This window comes from Cetorhinus maximus, unplaced genomic scaffold (assembly GCF_964194155.1).
Source record: "Cetorhinus maximus unplaced genomic scaffold, sCetMax3.hap1.1 HAP1_SCAFFOLD_1191, whole genome shotgun sequence".
NCBI lineage: Eukaryota > Metazoa > Chordata > Chondrichthyes > Lamniformes > Cetorhinidae > Cetorhinus > Cetorhinus maximus.
This window is the reverse complement of record NW_027597133.1, coordinates 52,501-75,000: the sequence shown is the minus strand read 5'-3', so window position 1 is coordinate 75,000 and position 22,500 is coordinate 52,501. Positions and strand designations below refer to the sequence as shown.

The 22,500-nt window shown below is 49.7% G+C and overlaps 1 protein-coding gene across 1 annotated transcript in view; it reads left to right on the top strand.

Moving 5' to 3' along the window:
* Positions 1-22,500, top strand: part of LOC144675841 (scavenger receptor cysteine-rich domain-containing protein DMBT1-like) — a gene marked incomplete at its 5' end in the record, with an annotated part of 61,722 nt that overhangs the window by 16,848 nt on the left and 22,374 nt on the right. The window contains 3 exons of the mRNA XM_078536416.1: positions 6,029-6,334; positions 14,975-15,277; positions 19,653-19,949. Of these exons, the coding sequence (XP_078392542.1) occupies positions 6,029-6,334; positions 14,975-15,277; positions 19,653-19,949 (906 nt within the window). The remainder of the gene's footprint in view (positions 1-6,028; positions 6,335-14,974; positions 15,278-19,652; positions 19,950-22,500) is intronic.

The window sequence follows — 22,500 nt, the reverse complement described above, 5'->3', positions numbered from 1 at the left end:
CATAGACACACACATACACACACGCACATACATACATAGGCACACACTCACTCAGACACACACACATAGACACGCACATACATACATAGACACACACTTACTCACAGGCACACAATCACAGAAACGCAGACACACATAAACACACAGACACACATATGCACACACGGACACACAAACACATGCAGATGGACAGACACGCACACATGTAAATATGCACACTTTCTCTCTCTCTCTCACACACAAAAACACACACACAGAGACAAAGGCGCTCACACACACACACACACACACATGCACGTATGCACACAATCTCACACACACACAATCTCACACACAAACTCACACACACACACTTTCACTAACACACACAAAAGCACAATTACACACACTCACAGAAACACACGTGCACAGGCACACATATATATACACACACACACCCGCACATTCTCACACAGAGACACACATACAGACACATTGACAGACACACAAACAAACACATATCAACATCCTGGGGGTTACCATTGACCAGAACCAGAGCTGGACCAGCCATATAAATACTGTGGATACAAGAACAGGCCAGAGGCTTGGAATTCTGCAGTGAGTCACTCACCTCCTGACTCCCCAAAGCCTGCCCACCATCTACAAGGCACAAGTCAGGAGTGTGATGGAATACTCTCCACTTGCCTGGATGAGTGCAGCTCCCACAACACTCAAGAAGCTCGACACTGTCCAGGACAAAGCAGCCCCGCTTGATCGGCACCCCATCCACAAACATCCACTCCCTCCCACCACCGACGGACAGTAGCAGCAGTATGTGTACCATCTACAAGATGCACTGCAGCAACTCACCAAGGCTCCTTAGACAGCACCTTCCAAACCCATGACCACTACCGTCTAGAAGGACAAGGGCAGCAGACACATGGGAACACCACCACCTGGAAGTTCCCCTCCAGGCCACTCACCATCCTGACTTGGAAATATGTCGGCCGTTCCTTCACTGTCGCTGGGGTTAAAATGCTGTAACTCCATCATAATAGCGTGAGGGGAGGTGACGGTGTAGTGGCTTTGTCGCTGGACTAATGATCCAGAACCCGGGGGTAATGCTTTAGGGTCCCGTGTTCCAATCCCGCCACGGCAAATAGTGGCATTTGAATTCGACAATAATCTGGAATTAAAAGTCTAATGATGACCATGAAACCATTGTTGTAAAAGCCCAGATGGTTCACTAATGCCCTCCAGGGAAGGGAATCTGCCCTATATGTAACTACAGGACCACAGCAATGTGGTTGACTGTGAAATGGCCAACAAGCCATTCAGTTGTGACAAGGGAACAAAACTGGACAGGATCAGAATCACACAGAGTGCAGAAGAGGCCCTTCGGCCCTTCAAGTCTGCACCGACACGTGAGAAACACCTGACCTACCGACCTAATCCCATTGACCCGCACTTGGCCCCATAGCCTTGAATGTTTATGACGTGCCAAGTGTTCATCCAGGTACTTTTTAAAGGATGTGAGGCTAACCCGCCTCCACCACCCTCCCAGGCAGCGCATTCCAGACCCTCACCACCCTCTGGGTCAAAAAAGTTTTTCCTCACATCCCCCCTAAACCTCCTGCCCCTCACCTTGAACTTATGCCCCCTTGTGACTGACCCTTCAACTAAGGGGAACAGCTGCTCCCTATCCACCCTGTCCATGCCCCTCATAATCTTGTACACCTCGATCAGGTCGCCCCTCAGTCTTCTCTGCTCCAACGAAAACAACCCAAGTCTATCCAACCTCTCTTCATAACTTAAACGTTTCATCCCAGGCAACATCCTGGTGAATCTCCTCTGCATCCCCTCCAGTGCAATCACATCCTTCCTATAATGTGGCGACCAGAACTGCACACAGTACTCCAGCTGTGGCTTCACTGAGGTTCTATACAACTCCAACATGACCTCCCTACTTTTGTAATCTATGCCTCGATTGATAAAGGCAAGTGTCCCATATGCCTTTTCCACTACCTCACTGACATGTCCCTCCACCTTCAGAGACCTATGGACACACACGCCAAGGTCTCTTTGTTCCTGTGAACTTCCTAGTGTCATGCCGTTCATTCAATACGGCCTTGACAGGCTACCCAGCATCGATCTAGGCACCAGAAATGACAACGGAAATCTCAGCAATGTCGACCCTGCAAAAGTCTTCCTTACTAACACCGGCAAGCTAGTGCCAAAATTGGGAGAGCTGTCTCACAGATAACTCAAGCAGCAGCGTGGCCTAACCAAACTCATGGAATCAGATCTGACAGATAACGTCCCAGACCCTACCGTCAGTGTCCCTGGGTATGTCCTGTCCCACCAGCAGAACCGACCCAGCAGAGGTGGCGACACAGTGGTATACAGTCGGATGGGAGTTGCCCTGGGAGTCCTGAAGATTAACTCCGGACCCTATGAAGTCTCACCATCAGGTCAAACATGGGCAAGGAAACCTCCTGCTGATTACCACGTACCGCCCTCCCTCAGTTGATGAATCAGTGCTCCTCTCCATGTTGAACACCACTTGGAGGAAGCACTGAGGGTGGAAAGGGTGCAGAATGTCCTCTGGGTGGGGGACTTCAATGTCTAACACCAAGAGTGGCTCGGTAGCACAGCTACTGACCAAGCTGGCCGAGTCCTAAATGACATAACAGCTAGACCGGGTCTGCGGCAGGTGGTGAGGGAACCAACAAGAGGGGAAAACATACTTGACCTCATCCTCACCAACCTGCCTGCCGCAGATGCATCTGTCCATGACAGTATGGGCAGGAGTGACCACCACACAGTCGTTGCGGAGACAAAGTCCCGTCTTCACATTGGGGACACCCTCCATCGTGTTGTGTGGCACTACCACCGTGCTGAATGGGATAGATTTCGTAAACAGGACCATCAACTCAAGACTGGGCATCCATGAGGTGCTGTGGGCCATCAGCAGCAGCAGAATTGTACTCAAAGATAATCTGTAACCTCATGGCCCGGCATATCCCCCACTCTACCGTTACCGCCAAGCCAGGGGATCAACCCTGATTCAATGAAGAGTGCAGGAGGGCAGGCCAGGAGCAGCACCAGGCACACCTAAAAATGAGATGTCAACCTGGTGAAGCTATAAAACAGGACTACTTGCATGCCAAACAGCATAAAGCAGCAAGTGACAGACAAAACTAAGCGACCCCCATAACCAACAGATCAGATTTAAGCTCTGCAGTCCTGCCACATCCAGTCGTGACTGGTGATGGACAATTAAACAACTCATTGGAGGAGGAGGCTCCACAAATATCCCCATCCTCAATGATGGAGGAGCCCACACAAAGATATAGATGAAGCATTTGCTGCAATCTGCAACCAGAAGTGTTGAGTGGATGATCCATCTCAGCCTCCTCCGGAGGTCCCCAGCATCGCGGATGCCAGTATTCAACCAATTTGATTCACTCCACGTGATATCAAGAAACAGCTGAAGGCACTGGATACTGCAAAGGCTATGGGCCCTGACAATATTCCGGCAATAGTTCTGAAGACTTGTGCTCCAGAACTTGCCGCGCCCCTAGCCAAGCTGTTCCAGAACAATTACAATGCTGGCATCCACAGAGCTATGTGTAAAATTGCCCGCGTATGTCCTGTACACAAAAAGCAGGACAATTCCAACCCTGCCAATTACCGTCCCATCAGCCTACCCTCCATCATCAATAAAGTAATGGAAGGGATTATCAACAGTGCTATCAAGCAACACTTGCTTAGCAAGACCCTGCTCACTGACGCCCAGTTTGGGTTCTGCCAGGGCCACTCAGCTCCTGATTTCATTGCAGCCTTGGTCCAAACATGGACAAAAGATCTGACCTCCCTAGGTGAGGTGAGGATGTCTGTCTTTGATATCCAGGCCGCATTTGACAGAGTGTGGCATCAAGGAGCCTTGGCAAAAGTGGAGTCAATGGGACTCAGGGGGAAAACTCTCCTCTGGTTAGTCATAGCTAGCACAAAGGAAGATGGTTGTGGTTGTTGGAGGTCAGTCATCTCAGCTCTGGGACATCACTGCAGGAGTTCCTCAGGGTAGTGTCCTCGGCCCAACCACCTTCAGCTGCTTCATCAATGACCTTCCTTCCATCATAAGGTGAGAAGTGGGGATGTTCGCTGATGATTGCACATTGTTCAGCACCATTCGCGACTCCTCAGATACTGAAGCAGTCCATGTCCAAATGCAGCAAGACCTGGACAATATCCAGGCTTGGGCTGACAAGTGGCAAGTAATATTCGCGCCACACAAGTGCCAGGCAATGACCATCTCCAACAAGAGAGAATCCAACCATCGCCCCTTGACATTCAATGGCATTACTGAACTACCACTATCAACATCCTGATGGTTAGCATTGACCAGAAACTGAACTGGACCAGCCATATAAATGCAATGGCTACAAGAGCAGGTCAGAGGCTAGGAATCCTGCAGAGAGTAACTCACCTCCTGATGCCACAAAGCCTATTCGCCATCTACAAGGCACAAGTCAGGAGTGTGATGGAATACTCTCCACTTGCCTGGATGAGTGCAGCTCCCACAACACTCGAGAAGCTCGACACCATCCAGGACAAAGCAGCCCCGCTTGATTGGCACCCCATCCACAAACATTCACTCCCTCCACCACCGACGCACAGTGGCAGCAGTGTGTGTACCATCTACAAGATGCACTGCAGCAACTCGCCAAGGCTCCTTCGACAGCATCTTCCAAACCCACGGCCGCTACTACCTAGAAGGACAAGGGCATCAAAGAAATGGGAACACCACCACCTGGAAGTTCCCCCTCTGAGCCACTCACCGTCCTGACCTGGAAATGTATCGGCCGTTCCTTCACTGTCGCTGGAACTCCCTCCCACCCCTAACTGTGGGTGTACCTACACCACATGGACTGCAGCGGTTTAAGAAATCAGCTGGCGAACACCTTCTCAAGGGGCAATTAGGGATAGGCAATAAATACTGGTCTATCGAGCAGCGCCCACATCCTATGAACGAATGAAAAAAAAATCATTAAATACTGCCCTCTTTACCTGGCTACTGTTTTGCATTTACCTGGGAGAGGGAAGAATTGTGGTAATGTGAAATGTATGTTAAAGCCTCCAATTATACCTGACATTCACTTCCCTGGCATTCAGTGCAGCGGAATAGCAGTCCTGGCGCACAGAAGTCGGAGAATGTGAATTGATGTTAGTTTACACATGGTCGATTGTGTCAATGAGCAATTATGCCTATTATGCATTTTCCCTGAATTTCGGTTGCATTGCTTTTGGGTTAAATGAAAAGCTGGCGAAATTCATATCAGGCGTTTCCTGCTGGGAATCAAAACCAAAATGGACCTCAGGTCTTCCCTTTACATTTTATGACTGGCTTCCCCTCACCTCCACGCCTCTCCCCCACCCCCCCAACCCCGCAAGCCTCTCTCCAGGCAGTTGAAGCCCTTCTCCTCCTCCTTTATCCAGTACCGTTAAGGAGAGTGAGCAAGGCCACTGGAAACCGACCTGTTCGGGCTCACCGCTCTCCTCCCACTCAACCCAGTGCCCCAGCGATCCCCTATTTGTACTCCTGTCGTGAAACAAAAATTGAACAAAAACGACGTGTAAGACGGCGGGTGGTGGGGGGCGGTGGGGGTGGTGAGACGGTGGGTGGGGGGACCACGGGGGTCGAGGCAGAGGCAGCCCCCAGTTGGACATTGCGCCAGTTGTTTGCACCCATGACCCCAGGGTATTAACCCGGGCCTCCGGATTGTGGGTCCGACGACAACGCTGCAGTGCTGCCTTCTCCCCGTTCCCAATTCAATTGGGAAATGTGGAAGGAAACAGAGAACCTGCACAGCTGCAGCGAAAGTGGTCACACCTCAGCCACATGCCTCGGCCCGTTGAAAGATAGGGAGGGCCTGAACAACCTCGTTCTCTGGCGTCTCATTCCCACGGTGACCTGATTTTCGCCGCCTCCTTGTTTCATCCAATCTCCCTCCCCCACCCCCCTCCCCGTCTCGTTTTTCGCCTTCAGACCAGCCGACCAAGCCGCACATCCAGCTGTTCCGCACATCTGGCAAGTATTCCATCGGCGAGTACGTGAGCATCAGGTGCACCGCCTCCTCCATCTTCAGCGGGGCCATCTTCCTGCTGCTCAAGGTCGACGGGGAGACCCCCGTGGCCTACCAGGCCGTGCCAACGGCAGGATTCTCGATGACCTTCTCCATCGCCAACCTCACCTACGCCGACAACGGGTATTACCTCTGCCTCTACCAGCTCAAGAGGTCGGGAAAACTGTACAACTCCTCGGAGAGTGAGCGTGTCAAAGTGACCGTGACAGGTAAGGCTGGTCAACCCTTTCAGGGCTCAGATGACGGGCTGGCAGAAGAGTTTCGGCTCCTCCCCCTGAAGGGAAATAAGAACACGTAGAGAAAGGGGGGAGTGGCAGGTGGAGCAAAAGAGAAGGCCGGGGATAGGTTAGAGGCCCAGGGTAGATTGAATGTTAAAGCTGGCACCGAGCACGGGGCAAAGAAAGCGGTAATGAGAGCATGAAAGGCTAAAGCTTTTGGTCCGGAGTGGATGTTAATAGCAGAATAACGGTCAGCCCTGTCTGAAAGCGAAATAGCAGAATGTGTAAAGAGCTGAATGAAGGTCAGCACTGGTCCAGTGTAGGTGTTAATAGCAGAATAAAGGTCAGCACTGTCTGAAAGCGAAATAGCAGAATGTGTAAAAAGCTGATGAAGGACAGAGCTGGTCCAGAGTAGGTGTTAATAGCAGAATGAAGGTCAGCACTGTCTGAAAGCGAAATAGCAGAATGTGTAAAGAGCTGAATGAAGGCCAGAGCTGGTCCAGAGTAGGTGTTAATAGCAGATTGAAGGTCAGCACTGTCTGAAATGAAAAAAAAAATACTTGAGAACAAGATACGGACTGACACTTTTGAGAAAAAATATCACTTTGTTCAGTGTTTATCTTTGCAATGATACAATTCAGAAAAATAAACACATTATAAAGAGGACAAAGAAAACATCTTTAGTGGGTGCAAGAGGGACACGGGAGATCTCGATCTCTGCCCTGCCATTTGGAAATGGCCCCTGTAAAAGTTGGTTCCGAGGGTTAATTCGAAACCCTCATCAGACATTAGTTGCATCCCTGGAGTTTGCGTTTACTGCGGCTGTCAAGGAGCATGCACTGCACCATGCAGGCCAAGCTTGGGGGCAGGAACTCGGAGTGAGTGACGGTACCGAAGTGAGAATGTCACTGAATTGGAAACCTGGGGCCCTGGGATCGAATCCCATCACAGTTGGTGGGTGGTGGAATCTGAATTCAATCAAAATCACTGGCATCTACCTGGCCGAGTGGGAAAGTTGCCCTGTGTACCAAAAGCAGGGTAAATCCAACCTAGCCAATTACCACACCATTGGTCTACCCTCGATTATCAGTGAAGCAATGGAAGGGGCTATCAAGCGGCACTTGCTTAGCAATAACCTGCTCACTGATGCCCAGTTTGGGTTCTGCCAGGGCCGCTCAGCTCCTGACCTCGTTACAGCCTTGGTTCAAGCATAGGAGCTGAACTCCTGAGGTGAGGTGAGGGTGACCGCCCTTGACATCAAGGCAGCATTTGACCAAGTGTGGCATCAAGGAGCCCTAGCAAAACTGGAGTCAATAGGAATCACGGGCAAAACTCTCCGCTGGTTGGAGTCATAGCAAGCACAAAGGAAGATGGTTGTGGTGGTTGGAGGTCTGTTATCTCAGCTGCAGGAGTCCCTAAGGGCAGTGTCCTAGGCCCAACCACCTTCAGCTGCTCCATCAATGACCTTCCTTCCATCGTAAGGTCAGAAGTGGGGAATGTTCGCTGATGGTTGCACAATGTTCAGCACCATTCGCGACTCCTCAGATACTGAAGCAGCCCATGTCCAAATGCAGCAAGACCTGAACAGTATCCAGGCTTGGGCTGACAAGGCAAGTGACATTTGTGACACACAGTGACCATCTCCAACAAGAGAGAACCCAACCATCGCCCCTTGATGTTCAATGGCACCCCCCATTATCAACATCCTTGGAGTTCCCACTGACCAGAAACTGAACTGGGATCAGCCAAAAAAATACTGCGACTACAAGAGCAGGTCAGATACTAGGAACCCTGTGGTGAGTAACTCACCCCCTGACTCCCCAAAGCCTGTCCACCATCTACAAGGCACAAGTCAGGAGGGTGATGGAATACTCCCCACTTGCCTGGATGAGTTCAGCTCCCACAACACTCAAGAAGCTGGACATTGTCCTGGAAAAATCAGCCTGCTTTATTGGCCACACATTCACAGTAGCAGCAGTGTGTGTACCATCTACAAGTTGCACTGCAGCAACTCACCAAGGCTCCTTAGGCAGCACCTTCCAAACCCACAATCACTACCACCTATAAAGACAAGAACAGAAGATAGATGTGAACACCTACACCTGGAAATTCCACACCAATTCACTCAACATCCTGACTTGGAAATATATTGGCCGTTCCTTCACTGTCACTGGTCAAAATCCTGGAACTCCCTCCCTAACAGCACTGTGGGTGTACCTACACCACATGGACAAAATCCTGGAACTCCCTCCCTAACAGCACTGTGGGTGTACCTACACCACAGGGACAAAATCCTGGAACTCCCTCCCTAACAGCACTGTGGGTGTACCTACACCACAGGGACAAAATCCTGGAACTCCCTCCCTAACAGCACTGTGGGTGTACCTACACCACAGGGGACAAAATCCTGGAACTCCCTCCCTAACAGCACTGTGGGTGTACCTACACCACATGGACAAAACCCTGGAACTCCCTCCGTAACAGCACTGTGGGTGTACCTACACCACAGGGACAAAATCCTGGAACTCCCTCCCTAACAGCACTGTGGGTGTACCTACACCACATGGACAAAATCCTGGAACTCCCTAACAGCACTGTGGGTTTACCTACACCACATGGACAAAATCCTGGAACTCCCTCCCTAACAGCGCTGTGGGTGTACCTACACCACAGGGACTGCAGTGGTTCAAGAAGGCAGCTCACCCACCACCTTCTTAAGGGCATCGAGCGATGGGCAATGAATACTGGCCCAGCCAGAGAAACCCACATCTCGTGAATAAATTTTTAATAATCAGGAACTTCATGTCTTATTAATGACCGGTGCGGGGGGAAATCCATCTAGTTCACCAATCCTCTTTAGGGAAATAAATCTTCTGTTCTTTATGTGGTCTAACCTACCTATGACTCCAGACACTCAGCAATATGGTTGGCTCTACACTCCCTGGAACCTGCACCATGTGGATTGTGCGGGTGTACCCACACTACGCGGACTGCAGCGGTTCTAGAAGACAGTTGGCCACCAGCCTCTCCAGGGTCAATTAGAGATGGGCAGTTAATGCTGCACCTTGCCAGCAACGCCCACATCCCACGATTGAATGATACAAGGACCAGCTGTTGGTACACTGCTGCCACTCTCTGCCACCTCCGCAGCATCCACCTTGTTAATTTGACTTGAGGCTAGCAGATTGCCCGCATCAAGTTTCTGACAGTGCACGTTCATCAAATAATGAGTCTTGCATGACAATTTTGACTGTTCCTCATTGACGGTTGTCTCCGCTGAGCATTATGGTAAGTAAAAAGTCAGCTTGGGCAGAATCGCATTGGCAGGCAATTAAACGCATTGCCTCACTGTCCAGTCCCACGTACTGTGTGGGAATGCACTTTGGGAAAGGAAGGACTGGCAAACTGGAGCTCATTTCTCCTTGGTGAAAGAAATAAAGGATGGCTGACCGAGCTGAGGTCTTTAAAACTACGAAAGGCTTTAATAGGGTGGGCGCTCTTCATTAACTGGACCGTTAATGTAAGATAGCTACCGAAAATCCAACCGGGAAGTCGGGATGAACTTCCTTTACCCAAATGATGGTGAGAACACTGAGCTTTGTTGCCTGAGGGAGAGTTCGAGGTGAATCCTACAGATGCATTTGAGGGGAAGCTAAACAAACAGACAAAGGCACTGGGCACACGTTTGCAGTAGACAGGGAGTGAGGCCTGGTGATGTGGGATTTAGGTGGGGAGGCCCGAATGGAGCATAAACACTTGGGCACGATCGAGGCTTGGGTGGGTACCACAGGGGCTTGGCACCTTTGTTGGCACCTTTAGTCGTACTTAAATTTCATTTTTGTTAGTCTTCTTTCAGAGTTTCTCTTTGTTTTCGCAGTTTCCCTTTAAGGGGCTGCCATTTAATTTGCCCCCTTGTTTTATTAATTGAGTTTAATTGTTTTTTTACCCCCGAAAATAGTATAAACACTAGCAGGCGCTGCTTTGGTGTTGCATGTATAAAGTTATGAGGGGGCGTATTTAGGGTAGACAGGGACTTTTCCCCTTGATAGAGGGATCAATAATCAGGGGGCATAGATTTAAGGTAAGGGGCAGGAGGTTTAGAGGGGATGTGAGGAAGAATTTTTTTCACCCAGAGGGTGGTGGGAATCTGGAACTCACTGCCTGTAAGGGTGGTAGAGGCAGAAACCCTCATAACATTTAAGAAGTATTTGATTGTGTACTTGTGATGCCTTGGCATATAAGGCTATGGGCCTAGTGCTGGCAAATGGGATTAGAATAGACCATAAGACATAGGAGCTGAAATTAGGCCATTCGGCCCATCGAGTCTGCTCCGCCATTCAATCATGGCTGATAATTTTCTCAACCCCATTCTCCCGCCTTCTCCCCATAACCTTTGATCCCCTTACCAATCAAGAACCTATCTATCTCGCTCTTGAATACACTCAATGACCTGGCCTCCACAGCCTTCTGTGGCAATGAATTCCATAGATTCACCACTCTCTGGCTAAAGAAGTTTCTCCTCATCTCTGTTCTAAAAGGTCTTCCCTTTACTCTGAGGCTGTGCCCTCGGGTCCTAGTCTCTCCTACTAATGGAAACATCTTCCCCACCTCCACTCTATCCAGGCCTTTCATTATTCTGTAAGTTTCAATCAGATCCCCTCCCTCATCCTTCTAAACTCCATCGAGTATAGACCCAGAGTCCTCAAATGTTCCTCATATGTTAAGCCTTTCATTCCAGGGATCGTTCTCGTGAACCTCCTCTGGACCCTCTCCAGGTGCCAGCACTAGTTAGGTACTTGTTTGACCGGCGCAGACTAGATGGGCCCAAGGGCCTTTTTCTGTGACTCTATCACTCTATGCCAAATGTGGTGTTATATGGAATCCTCTGCAATCCACAGAGTTGGCTGTTAGGCTAAGGGTGCCAACGCTGGGGTTCCTCCCCACCCAGTCCCCCCCCGCAATCACCCTACTTCTTCCACATTTCGTGCTGTTTGCCCTCACCCTCGCTTGCAAACCCCTCCGTGGTCTCACCTCCCCCCCATCCCCAATTCTGAAGTCTCCTCCAACCCCACAACCCTTTGATCTGCCCTGCTGTCACCCAGTTCCACCCTCCTCGAGCATCAGCGACAATCATTAGGAAGGCAAATGGGATGCTGGTTCCTTACTGAAAGGGCGGTGGTGGAGAGTGGGGTAGAAATGTAGGGAAGGGCTTGCTACAACGATACAGGGCATTCGTGAGTCTGCGTATCATTAATATCTCCTCACTGAAGGAAGGGTATACTTGTAGCGGAGGCAGTTGAGGTGCATTGTTGGCCTACTGTTAATGCACTAGGCTAATGCAGGTTCAAATCCCTCCCGGAACTCCTCCTGCCTTTTTTACCCGTGTCGGAGGCTACTTAACCCGACACGTCTGTGGACGATGCCAGCTCCCAATGTGGCCCCCTCCTCTGCATTGCCGGGGGAGACTAAACGCAGACTGGGTGCCTGCTTTGCGGAACACCTTCGGTCTGTCCGCAAGCATGACCCAAACCTCCCTGTCGCTTGCCATTTCAACACTCCCACCCTGCTCTCATGCCCACATGTCCGTCCTTGGCTTGCTGCATTGTTCCAGTGAAGCCCAACGCAAACTGGAGGAACAGCACCTCATCTTCCGACCGGGCGCTTTACAGCCCTCCGGACTGAATATTGAGTCCAACAACTTCAGACCACGAACTCTCTCCTCCGTCTCGACCGCACCCTTTTGAAATCCATTTTTTAACGTTGAATTTAAATTTAAATTTATTTTTATGCGTTATTTATTGATTGATTCATTCAGTTTTTTTGATCCTTTACCCCCAGTCACCACACCCCACCCTCCAAAAAGGGCCATCTATCACTTGTTCCTATGTTGTGATCTCACTGAACGCTGACCCTTCTGCTATTCAGACATTCCGCTATTGTACCTTTATGCCACCATCAACACCTTCTTTAGACTTTAACGCTATCATTAACGCTCCCTTCGTCTTGCGTCCAGGACATCTTTGTCAATCTCTCCTGAGATCACACCTATAGCCGACCTTCCACCTTGCTCCCCCTGCTCCACCCCCAGTATAAAATGCATCAAATGTCTACTGCTGTCCAGCTCTGAAGGAGGGCCGTACGGAGATGAAACGTTAAGCCTGTTTCTCTCTGTGTAGACGCAGGATGGGGTGGGATCGGACCAGCTGCGGACTACGCACCGCCTCTGTCCTTACGTCCTCTTGCGGCCAATTGAGTTAGCTCAGCAGGAGCTGCGTGGGATGGGCAGAGACGATCTGACAGTGGCCATTTTGGGGAACTTCTCACCCGCTGGGGCCCCCCCCCGCTTCAGAACCCTTCTGGAAGGGTCCCGCCACTTTGTAGCATCACAGGTGTGCGATATGAACACCAGGGCTAAGGAAATGGTTGGGGGCAAAACGAGTGGGGCCTGAGCGACCGCGCCGAACACACAGTGCTTGGTATTTAGTGCAGTCAGCGCTATCTAATTCTATGTCAGACAGATGTTCTACCCAGTGAGTTCCTGTTGTGACTTGCCAAGATGATCCCGCTTTCGGTCTAACGATGTTGACACGAACGTATGAATTAGGAGCGGGAGTAGACCACTCGGCCCCTCCAACCTGCTCGCCCATCCAATAAGACCATGCCTGATTTAATTGTAACCTCAACCCCACATTCCTGCCTCTCCCTGATTAGCCCTTCACCCCTCCTTGTTTACCAAGAATCGATCTTGCCTTAAAAATATTCAAAAACTCTACTTCCACCGGCCTTTTGAGGAAGAGGGTGCCAAAGACTCATGAACCCCAGAGAGAAGAAAACATCACAAGTTGCAATGCACTTAATATGACTGGACTGATAAAGTTCAGCTTCGTAAATGTGCAATGGATGTAAGAAATATCAAATGGAGTTTTGAGGCAGAGTCTTTGAATGTTTTTAAGGCCGAGGTAGATCAATTCTTTGATTAACAAGGGGGGGGTGAAAGGTTATCGGAGGGGTGGGGGAGGCCGGAATGTGGGGTCGAGGTTACAATCAGATCGGGCATGATCTAATTGAATGGGGGAGCAGAGTCGAGGAGCCGAATGGCCTACCCCTGTTCCTCATTCGTATATTTGTATGCTGTTCAGTTTTGGCATCTAAGTTCCGAAGAAGAGTCACATTGGACTCAAAACGTTAACTCTTTGTCTCTCTTCACAGATGCTCCCAGACCTGCTGAGTTTTTACGACACTTTCTGTTATTTTTATCTAGAACTCCGAACGTGGTTTTATGTTACAACGTAAGAGGTGACGCCTGAGCCTTTGGCCAGAGTTGTCCTCACTGGAGTTTAGAAGAATAAGAGGCGTCTTGATGGATGCATATAGGACCCTCAGGGGATTTGACAGGGTGGATGTGGAGAGGATGTTTCCCCTTGTGGGAGAATCTAAACCTAGACATAGAATCTAGACCTTAGGTCACCACATTATAGGAAGGATGTGATGGCACTGGAGGGGGTGCAGAGGAGATTCACCAGGATGTGACCTGGGATGAAACATTTGAGTTATGAGGAGAGGTTGGATAGACTTGGGTTGTTTTCGTTGGAGCGGAGAAGACTGAGGGGTGACCTGATTGAGATGTACAAGATTATGAGGGGCATGGACAGGGTGGATAGGGAGCAGCTGTTCCCCTTAGTTGAAAGGTCAGTCACAGGTGGACATAAGGTCAAGGTGAGGGGCAGGAGGTTTGGGGGGTGGGTGTGAGGAAAAACTTTTTTTACCCAGAGGGTGGTGAGGGTCTGGAATGCGCTGCCTGGGAGGGTGGTGGAGGCGGGTTAGCCTCACATCCTTTAAAAAGCACCTGGATGAACACTTGGCACGTCATGACATTCAAGGCGATGGGGCCAAGCGCTGGTCAATGGGATTAGGTAGGTAGGTCAGGCGTTTCTCACAGTGTCGGTGCAGACTCGATGGGCCGAAGGGCCTCTTCTGCACTGTGTGTGTGATTCTGTGATAGACGTCACTGTTTGTAAATATGGGTTCGTCCATTTAAATGGAGACGAGGAGAATTTCCTTCTCTCAAAGGTTGGTGAGCCTTTGGAAATCTCTTCCCCAAAAGGCGTTGGGAACAGGGTCTTTAAATATGTTTAAGGCCGAGCGTGATAGATTCTGGTTAAGCAAGGTGGGGGTGGGTGAAAGGTTATTGGGGGGGTCGGCCGGAATGTGGGGCTGAGGTTACAATCAGATTGGCCGTCAGCTTATTGAATGGCGGGGCAGGCTCGAGGGGCCGAGTGGCCTCCTCCTGTTCCTGCTTCATATGTTCGGACAGCGTGGGATTGAAACAGGTAACCTTTGCTCTGTATATTTCTGAATGGGGAGGAAACTCATCCTGGCTAAGAATGGAGAACAGGCCGTGTTGCATTCGTTGCTTGGTCCAATCCCCCGCCCGGTGGCCGTCCAATCAACATGCCCGTGGAGCTGAAATCGAGCGGGATTTAGAATAGGCGATGTAAAGGTGACCCGGGGCGAATTTCTAGATCCAATGATGCCCCCCTCCACCCAACCCCGGCCAAAACGGTTTGACCCGGGCCTCTGGAGCAAAGCGATTCACCCGTGATCACTCTCTCTTTCTTTCCCCCGCCTCAGATGTCCTGTTGCGGCCCTCGATTTCGGTGTTGCGGACGTCCGGCATGTTCGTCCAAGGCGAGGCCGTCAACTTCCGCTGCTCGTCGGCCAGCGTCTTCGCGGTGATCACCTTCTACCTCTACAAAGTGGGCGAGTCGGGACCGGTGGCCTCGGTGGGGCCGACGTCAGCCTCCAGCGCCATCCTGACCATCCACAACATCAGCATGCACCAGGAAGGCTACTTCACTTGCATGTTCAAAGTGCTGATCAACCACAAGATGCACTCGTCCACTCACAGTGACCGGGTCCAGGTCGCCATCACAAGTGAGTCGCCGATTTCCACCCCCCCACCCCCGCTTTCTGGTTTCGAGGTCGCTCCACATGAGTGACTGAGGCAAAGAGGCAGAGGGCGACGTATCTAAAAATAAAAACAAAAAAAAACTGCGGACGCCGGAAATCCAAAACAGAAACAGAAACACCTGGAAAAACTCAGCAGGTTTGGCAGCATCGGCGGAGAGGGGAGCACAGTTGACGTTTCGAGTCCTCGTGACCCTTCAACAGAACTAAGTAAAATTAGGAAAGGGGTGAAATATAAACTGGTTTAAGGTGGGGGGTTTGTTGGGACAAATAGCCAGTGATAGGTGGAGATAACCAAAATCTGTCACAGACAAAAGAACAAAGAGGTGTTGAAGGTGGTGATATTATCTAAAGGAATGTGCTAATTAAGAGTGGAAGACAGGACAGACAAGGTGCAGATGGCTCTAGTGGGGGGTGGGGAATACTAAAAGGTAGAAATAAACAATGGTGGAAATACATTTAAAAATAATGGAAATAGGTGGGAAAAGAAAAAATCTATATAAATTATTGGGCTGAATATTGAGTTCAACAATTTTAGATCTTGAACTCTCTCCTCCATCCCCACCCACTTCCCGTTTCTTCCCCCTCCTTTTTGTTTTTTCCAATAATTTATATAGATTTGTCTTTTCCCACCTATTTCCATTATTTTTAAATGTATTTGCACCCATTGTTTATTACTACCTTTTAGTATTCCCCCACTAGAGCCATCTGCACCTTATCTGCCCTGTCTGCTACTCTTAATTAGCACATTCCTTTAGATAATATCACCACCTTCAACACCTCTTTGTTCTTTTGTCTATGACAGATTTTGGTTATCTCCACCTATCACTGGTTGCTTGTCCCAACAAACTCCATCCCCCCCAAACCCTCCTTAAACCAGCTTATATTTCACCCCTTTCCTAAGTTTACTTAGTTCTGTTGAAGGGTCATGAGGACTCGAAACGTCAACTGTGTTCTTCTCCGCCGATGCTGCCAGACCTGCCGAGTTTTTCCTGGTATTTCTGTTTCTGTTTCAGCGATGGATCTGAGTTTGCTGATGAGGCCAAGCTAGGGTGGGAAGGTAAGCTGCGGGGAGGAGACTGAGAGGCTGAAAGTCGGGCGAGTGGGCAAAAGGTGACTGATGGGAATGTAACGCAGCGGAGTGCAAGGCTGTTTACTTTGGCCATGAGACTGAAAGAAAACACAATTTTTTTCTTTATCTAAAAAGGTGAGGGAATTGTAAGTGTCGATGATCAAAGGGTGTGTTTGTAGAAGGAACGCGGAAAGTTAGCATGCAGGCGTAGCAAGTAAGGAGGAAGGCAAATGGCATGTTGGCCTTTATTGCAATGGGATTGGAGTACAAGAATGAAGAAGCCTTGCTACTGTTGTGCAGGGTTTTTGGTGAGACCCCATCTGGAATATGGTGCGCAGTTCTGGTCTCCGTGTTAAATGAAGGATGTACTTGCACTGGAGGTGGTGCAGTGAAGGATTCACTAAATTGGTCCCTGGGATGAGAGGCTGAGTAAATTGGGTTTATATTAGAACCATAGAACCATAGAACACTACAGCACAGAAAAACAGGCCATTCGGCCCTTCTAGTCTGTGCCGAAATATTATTCCGCTAGTCCCATTGACCTGCACCCAGTCCATAAGCCTCCAGACCTTTCCCATTCATGTATCTATCCAATTTATTCTTAAAACTTAAGAGTGAGCCCGCATTTACCACGTCAGATGGTAGCTCGTTCCACACTCTCACCACTCTCTGAGTGAAGAAGTTCCCCCTAATGTTCCCCCTAAACCTTTCCCCTTTCACCCTAAAGCCATGTCCTCTCGTGTTTATCTCTCCTAATCTAAGTGGAAAGAGCCTACTCGCATTTACTCTGTCTATACCCCTCACAATTTTGTAAACTTCTATCAAATCTCCCCTCATCCTTCTACGCTCCAAGGAATAAAGTCCTAACCTGTTTAATCTTTCCCTGTAACTCAACTCCTGAAGACCCGGCAACATCCTAGTAAATCTTCTCCGCACTCTCTCAATCTTACTGATATCCTTCCTGTAGTTAGGCGACCAGAACTGCACACAATACTCCAAAGTTGGCCTCACCAATGTCTTATACAACCTCACCATAACATCCCAACTCCTATACTCAATACTTTGATTTATGAAGGCCAGTGTGCCAAAAGCATTCTTTACAACCTTGTCTACCTGTGATGCCACTTTCCGGGAATTATGTATCTGAACTCCCAGATCCCTTTGTTCCTCCGCACTCCTCAGTGCCCTACCATTTACTGTGTATGTCCTACCTTGGTTTGTCCTTCCAAAATGTAACACCTCACACTTTTCCGCATTAAATTCCATCTGCCATTTTCTGGCCCATTTTTCCAGTTGGTCCAGATCCCTCTGGAGATATTCTCTGGAGTTTAGAAGAATGGGAGGCGATCTCATTGAGACCTGCAGGATTGTGAAGGGGTTTCCCAGTGTGGGCGCCGAGGGGTCGATTCCGCTGGTCGGGGGGAATCTAAAACACGGGGGCACAATGTCGGGATAAGGGGGCCGATCATTTAGGACTGAGATGAGAAGGAATGCCTTCACTCGAAGGGTTGGGAATCTAGCCCAGAGGATTGTGGATGCTCCATCGTTGAGGGCCGGGATGGACAGATTTTTGGCCTCTCCGTTAATGATGGGATATGGGGAGCGAGCAGGAAAATGGAGTGGAATCCCAAGTTTAGCTGTGAGCACATTGAATGGCAGAGCAGGCTCGATGGGCCGAATGGTCTACTCCAATCCCTGTTTCTTATGCCCTTGCGTCCCCCTGAAATAGATACTTAAACGTGCATACGTCACACGATGGTCACCATAGCCTTAGGGAAACAAGGGAGATTTACCACAATGGTAGCCTCTGTATGGGAATCTAGTTGTGTGGAGCCACTGGGGGTTGCTTTAGACCAGGGAACGTTCAACTAAGGTTGGTAGCTTGGCGCCAAGAATGAGCAACATGAAAGAGAATAGAGAACTCATGCATGTTCTCCTCAGAACAAAGAAGGTTATGTGGAGATTTCATTGCGTTGATCAAAATTATCAGGGGCTTTAATAGACTAGGGGTGGGGGTAGGCGTGAAAGTGTGGGGGCGGAAGGTGGGACAGGTTTCCTGGCCAATAACAAAAGGATACACAGTTAAGATAAGATAATTGAGGTTTAGATGCAGGTTCAGAAGTCAGGAGTCAAGTTCATGGTGCAGCTCATTTATACATGCTAGAAGCAATGTACATTTATACTCAGGGACCCGGTCGCTTCAGACAAAAGAAATATGGTCAAACCTTATGCCTTTGGTTGAAGCCGGGAGCCTGGGGAGCCTACAGTGCTCCGTTGCTGTCTCCATGGCAACGCGTCGAACAACCCGATTCAGCCGGCCCGCCAAACGGCACCCGTTTGTCCCGTCGCCAACATCGCAGTGACGCTTGGAGACTTGGCGCTCGGGTGTTTTCCCTGATGAGCGTCAGGCGTGAATCTTTGACGAGGCTGTCTCTCGTTTCGGCGTCAGTCCTGTTCTGCGCTGCGAACGACTGAGACATACGATAAACGTCAGATAAGGCGAGATGCAACAATGGGGCAGGCGCTCGTGTAGTTACGAGCCACGATATTTGAAGACATCCATGTGTTCCTCCTCGTGAGGTGATGTTGAGCCCCTCCTACATTCGCTCATACACTCCTGCCTTATAGACCTTGCAATTCTTTATTCTTAAGAGGGCAACAAACTTACGAGGATATATACATTTTAAAAAGGTATTCATAAAATTTACAACATACGTTTGCAGAAAACAGCTTAGCGTCTGATACAAAGGGTTCCCTGAAGACTTTGAAGATGAGATTCAATTCTCTTAGATACTGCCGAATCTCAGACATGTACATCTTCTCTCAATCATAGTAAGTTTGTTCGTCAGTGGTAATGGCTTCCTCTTCCATGACACCCAAACCTTCCTCATCTTGATGGAACATATCCATTAGTACCTTATTGGCACACATGGCCCCTTTAATGTCTTGTTGGGTGATTTCGTAGTGTCGTATGTTTCGTACACCTCTCATGCTTTGCAAGATGGTGGTTCTGCTTGCAGAGGTGCAGGATTATATTCTGCATGGCCCTACCTCCTCCCTGAGCTTAACTCACCACCACCCCACCTCCCCCCCCCCAACACCAATCGCCCCCCACCACCACCTTCCCACTGTAGAAATCAGGATTCTGGCTCCCCAGGAAGGGGCAACCTTGTCCGTCAATGCACAGCGGGGGTAAGAGATGCCAAAAGATTGGGTTGACTTGCGTTCAGGCCTTGCGTTCACAAGAGTTGCCTCCCTTTTATCTTTCAGGCAAGGCAGAACGACCCACGATATCCAGGAACACCGAGTTTCATCTGTACCCCCAGGGGCAGCTACTCACCCTGCTCTGCACAGCCCCGAAAGCCTACCGGACCCGCAATTTCCAGCTGTACCAGAATGGGCTGGAGATAAGCACCAGGTTGACCGTGCGCGACTCAGTTGCGGAGTTCACCATGGTGAACACGACGATGGCCAATCAGGGAGACTACACTTGCGCGTACCGGACAACCATCGCCGGGCGGGAGTACAACTCCACCCAGAGTGAATCCCTCGCGATCGCTATTTCAGGTAGGCAGCCGAAGTCCTGCGCAAAGAAAATCGAGACTCGAAACGAGCACATCCCACATGGTGGCAGCGTTGAGCCGATCGGTGTCAATCTGCTCTCGAACAACGATCCAATTTTTCATTGAAGAGCAAAAAAGAATTGCGGACGCTGGAAATCCGAAACAAAAACAAAAACAAAAAAATAACCTGGAAAAGCTCAGCGGGTCTGGCAGTATCGGCGGAGAGGGAGCACCGTTGACGTTTCGAGTCCTCACGACCCTTCAACAGAACTAAGTAAAAATAGAAGAGAGGCGAAATATAAGCTGGTTTAAGTCGGAGGGGGGTGGGTGGGACAGGTAGAGCTGGATAGAGGGCCAGTGATAGGTGGAGATAACCAAAAGATGTCACAGACAAAAGGACAAAGAGGTGTTGAAGGTGGGGATATTATCTAAGGAATGTGCTAATTAAGGGTAGAAAGCAGGACCAGCAAGGTGCAGAGAGCCCTAGTGGGGGTGGGGGTGGGGTGCAGGAATCGATAAAGGCTAATTGTTTTATCTCTACCTTTTAGCCTATTTTGATTCCTTCACCCCACCCCGTCCCCGCTAGGGCTCTCTGCACCTTGCCCGTCCTGCTTTCTACCCTTAATTAGCACATTCCTTTAGATAATATCACCACCTTCAACACCTCTTTGTCCTTTTGTCTGTGACATCTTTTGGTTATCTCCACCTATCACTGGCCCTCTATCCAGCTCTACCTGTCCCACCCCCCCCACCCCCCGCCTTAAACCAGCTTATATTTCACATCTCATCTATTTTTACTTAGTTCTGTTGAAGGGTCATTCGGACTTGCTCCTCTCCGCCGATGCTGCCAAACCTGCTGAGTTTTTCCAGGTATTTTTGTTTTTATTTTTGTTTCGAATTGGAATCGGATTGGATTGGAGGACATTTTGAAAAATGCAGCCCCTTGATATGAAGTTAGCAGGATCGGTGTCCAATAAATGAGCAATTTCAGACTTTGGATACGTGTAGAGAGTGGCCAATATCATATCTGACCATGCACATCTTCCCCTTTGATTAAACAATATTAAACAGAGGACCCAATTCTAAAAGGGGTACCAGGGTCAGAGGGACCTAAAATACGTCATTGAAGACGGCAAGGGCAGGTTAAGAAAATCTCTTGTAAAGCATAGAGTACCCTAAGCTTTATTATTAGAGTACAGGAGCAAGGAGGTGATGTTGAATTTGCATCAGACACTAGTTCAGCCTCAGCTGGGGTATTGCGTCCAGTTCTGAGTACCGCTCTTTAGGAAGGTTGTGAAGGCTTTGGAGAGTGCAGAGAAGATTCACGGGAATGGTTCCCGGGATGAGGGACTTGGGTGACGTGGATATATTGGGGAAGGCGGGACTGTCTTCCTTGGAGAAGAGAAGATTGCCTGGAGATTCGATAGGGGTGCTCAAAATCGCGAGGGGGCCTGGACAGGGTAGAAGAGGGTGAACCTGTTCCCATTGGTCGTGGGGTGGGGGGGAGGGGAGAGGAGATCAAGAAGGAGAGGGCACGGATTGAAGGGGATCCGGCGGAAGAAGCAACAGCGACCTGGGGAGAAACAGCCTCAGGCATTGGGAGGAGTTCCGGATCTGGAACGCGCTGCCTGAGAAGGCCCAGGGGAGGCAGCTTCAATCGAGGCTTTGAAAAGGGAAGGAAACTGTGGTCTGAAAGCGAAGTGTGTGCAGGGTTACAGGGAGAAGGCAGAGGTGGGGCGGGGTGGGGCGGGGTGGGTGGTGAGTTGCTCGGTTGAAGAGCCAGTACAGACAGGATGTGCCGAATAGCCTCCTTCCGTGCTGTGATCATCCTGTAATTCTGCTTGACCCTGCAGTTGAGCTCAGCCAAACAGGGACTTGGAAATGTGGATGGTACAATAGTGGTGGCTTGTATTAGGTAGACAGTAGCCGCCTGACATTCAGCTTGATTTACATCAATGAAATTGTACAGTGGACGGTAAGACGCTGGTAATATCCGCTCCTTTCTCCAGGCGGGGACTATACCAGGCGCCAGTAGCACGATCACCTGTTACTTTGCTCCAGCCACAAGATGAATATGCCAGGATTTTGACCCCGTGACAGTGAAGGAACGGCGGATATATTACCAAGTCAGGATAGCGAGTGACTCGGAGGGGAACTTCCAGGTGTGAGGCTGACAGGGTTAATTCTTCGAGTAATTACTATCAGTTGAATAGGTCAGAGGCTGGGAATCCTGCGGAGAGTAACTCAACCTCCTGACTCCCCCAAAGCCTGTCCACTATCGACAAGGCACAAGCCAGGAGTGTGATGGAATACTCCCTACTTGCCTGGATGAGTGCAGCTCCCACAACACTCAAGAAGCTCGACACCATCCAGTTCAAAGCAGCCCCCGCTCGATCGGCACCCCATCCACAAACATTCACTCCCTCCACCACCGACGCACAGTGGCAGCAGTGTGTGTACCATCTACAAGATGCAGTGCAGAAACTCACCAAGGCTCCTTAGACAGCACTTTCAAAACCCACGACCACTACCATCTAGAAGGACAAGGGCAGCAG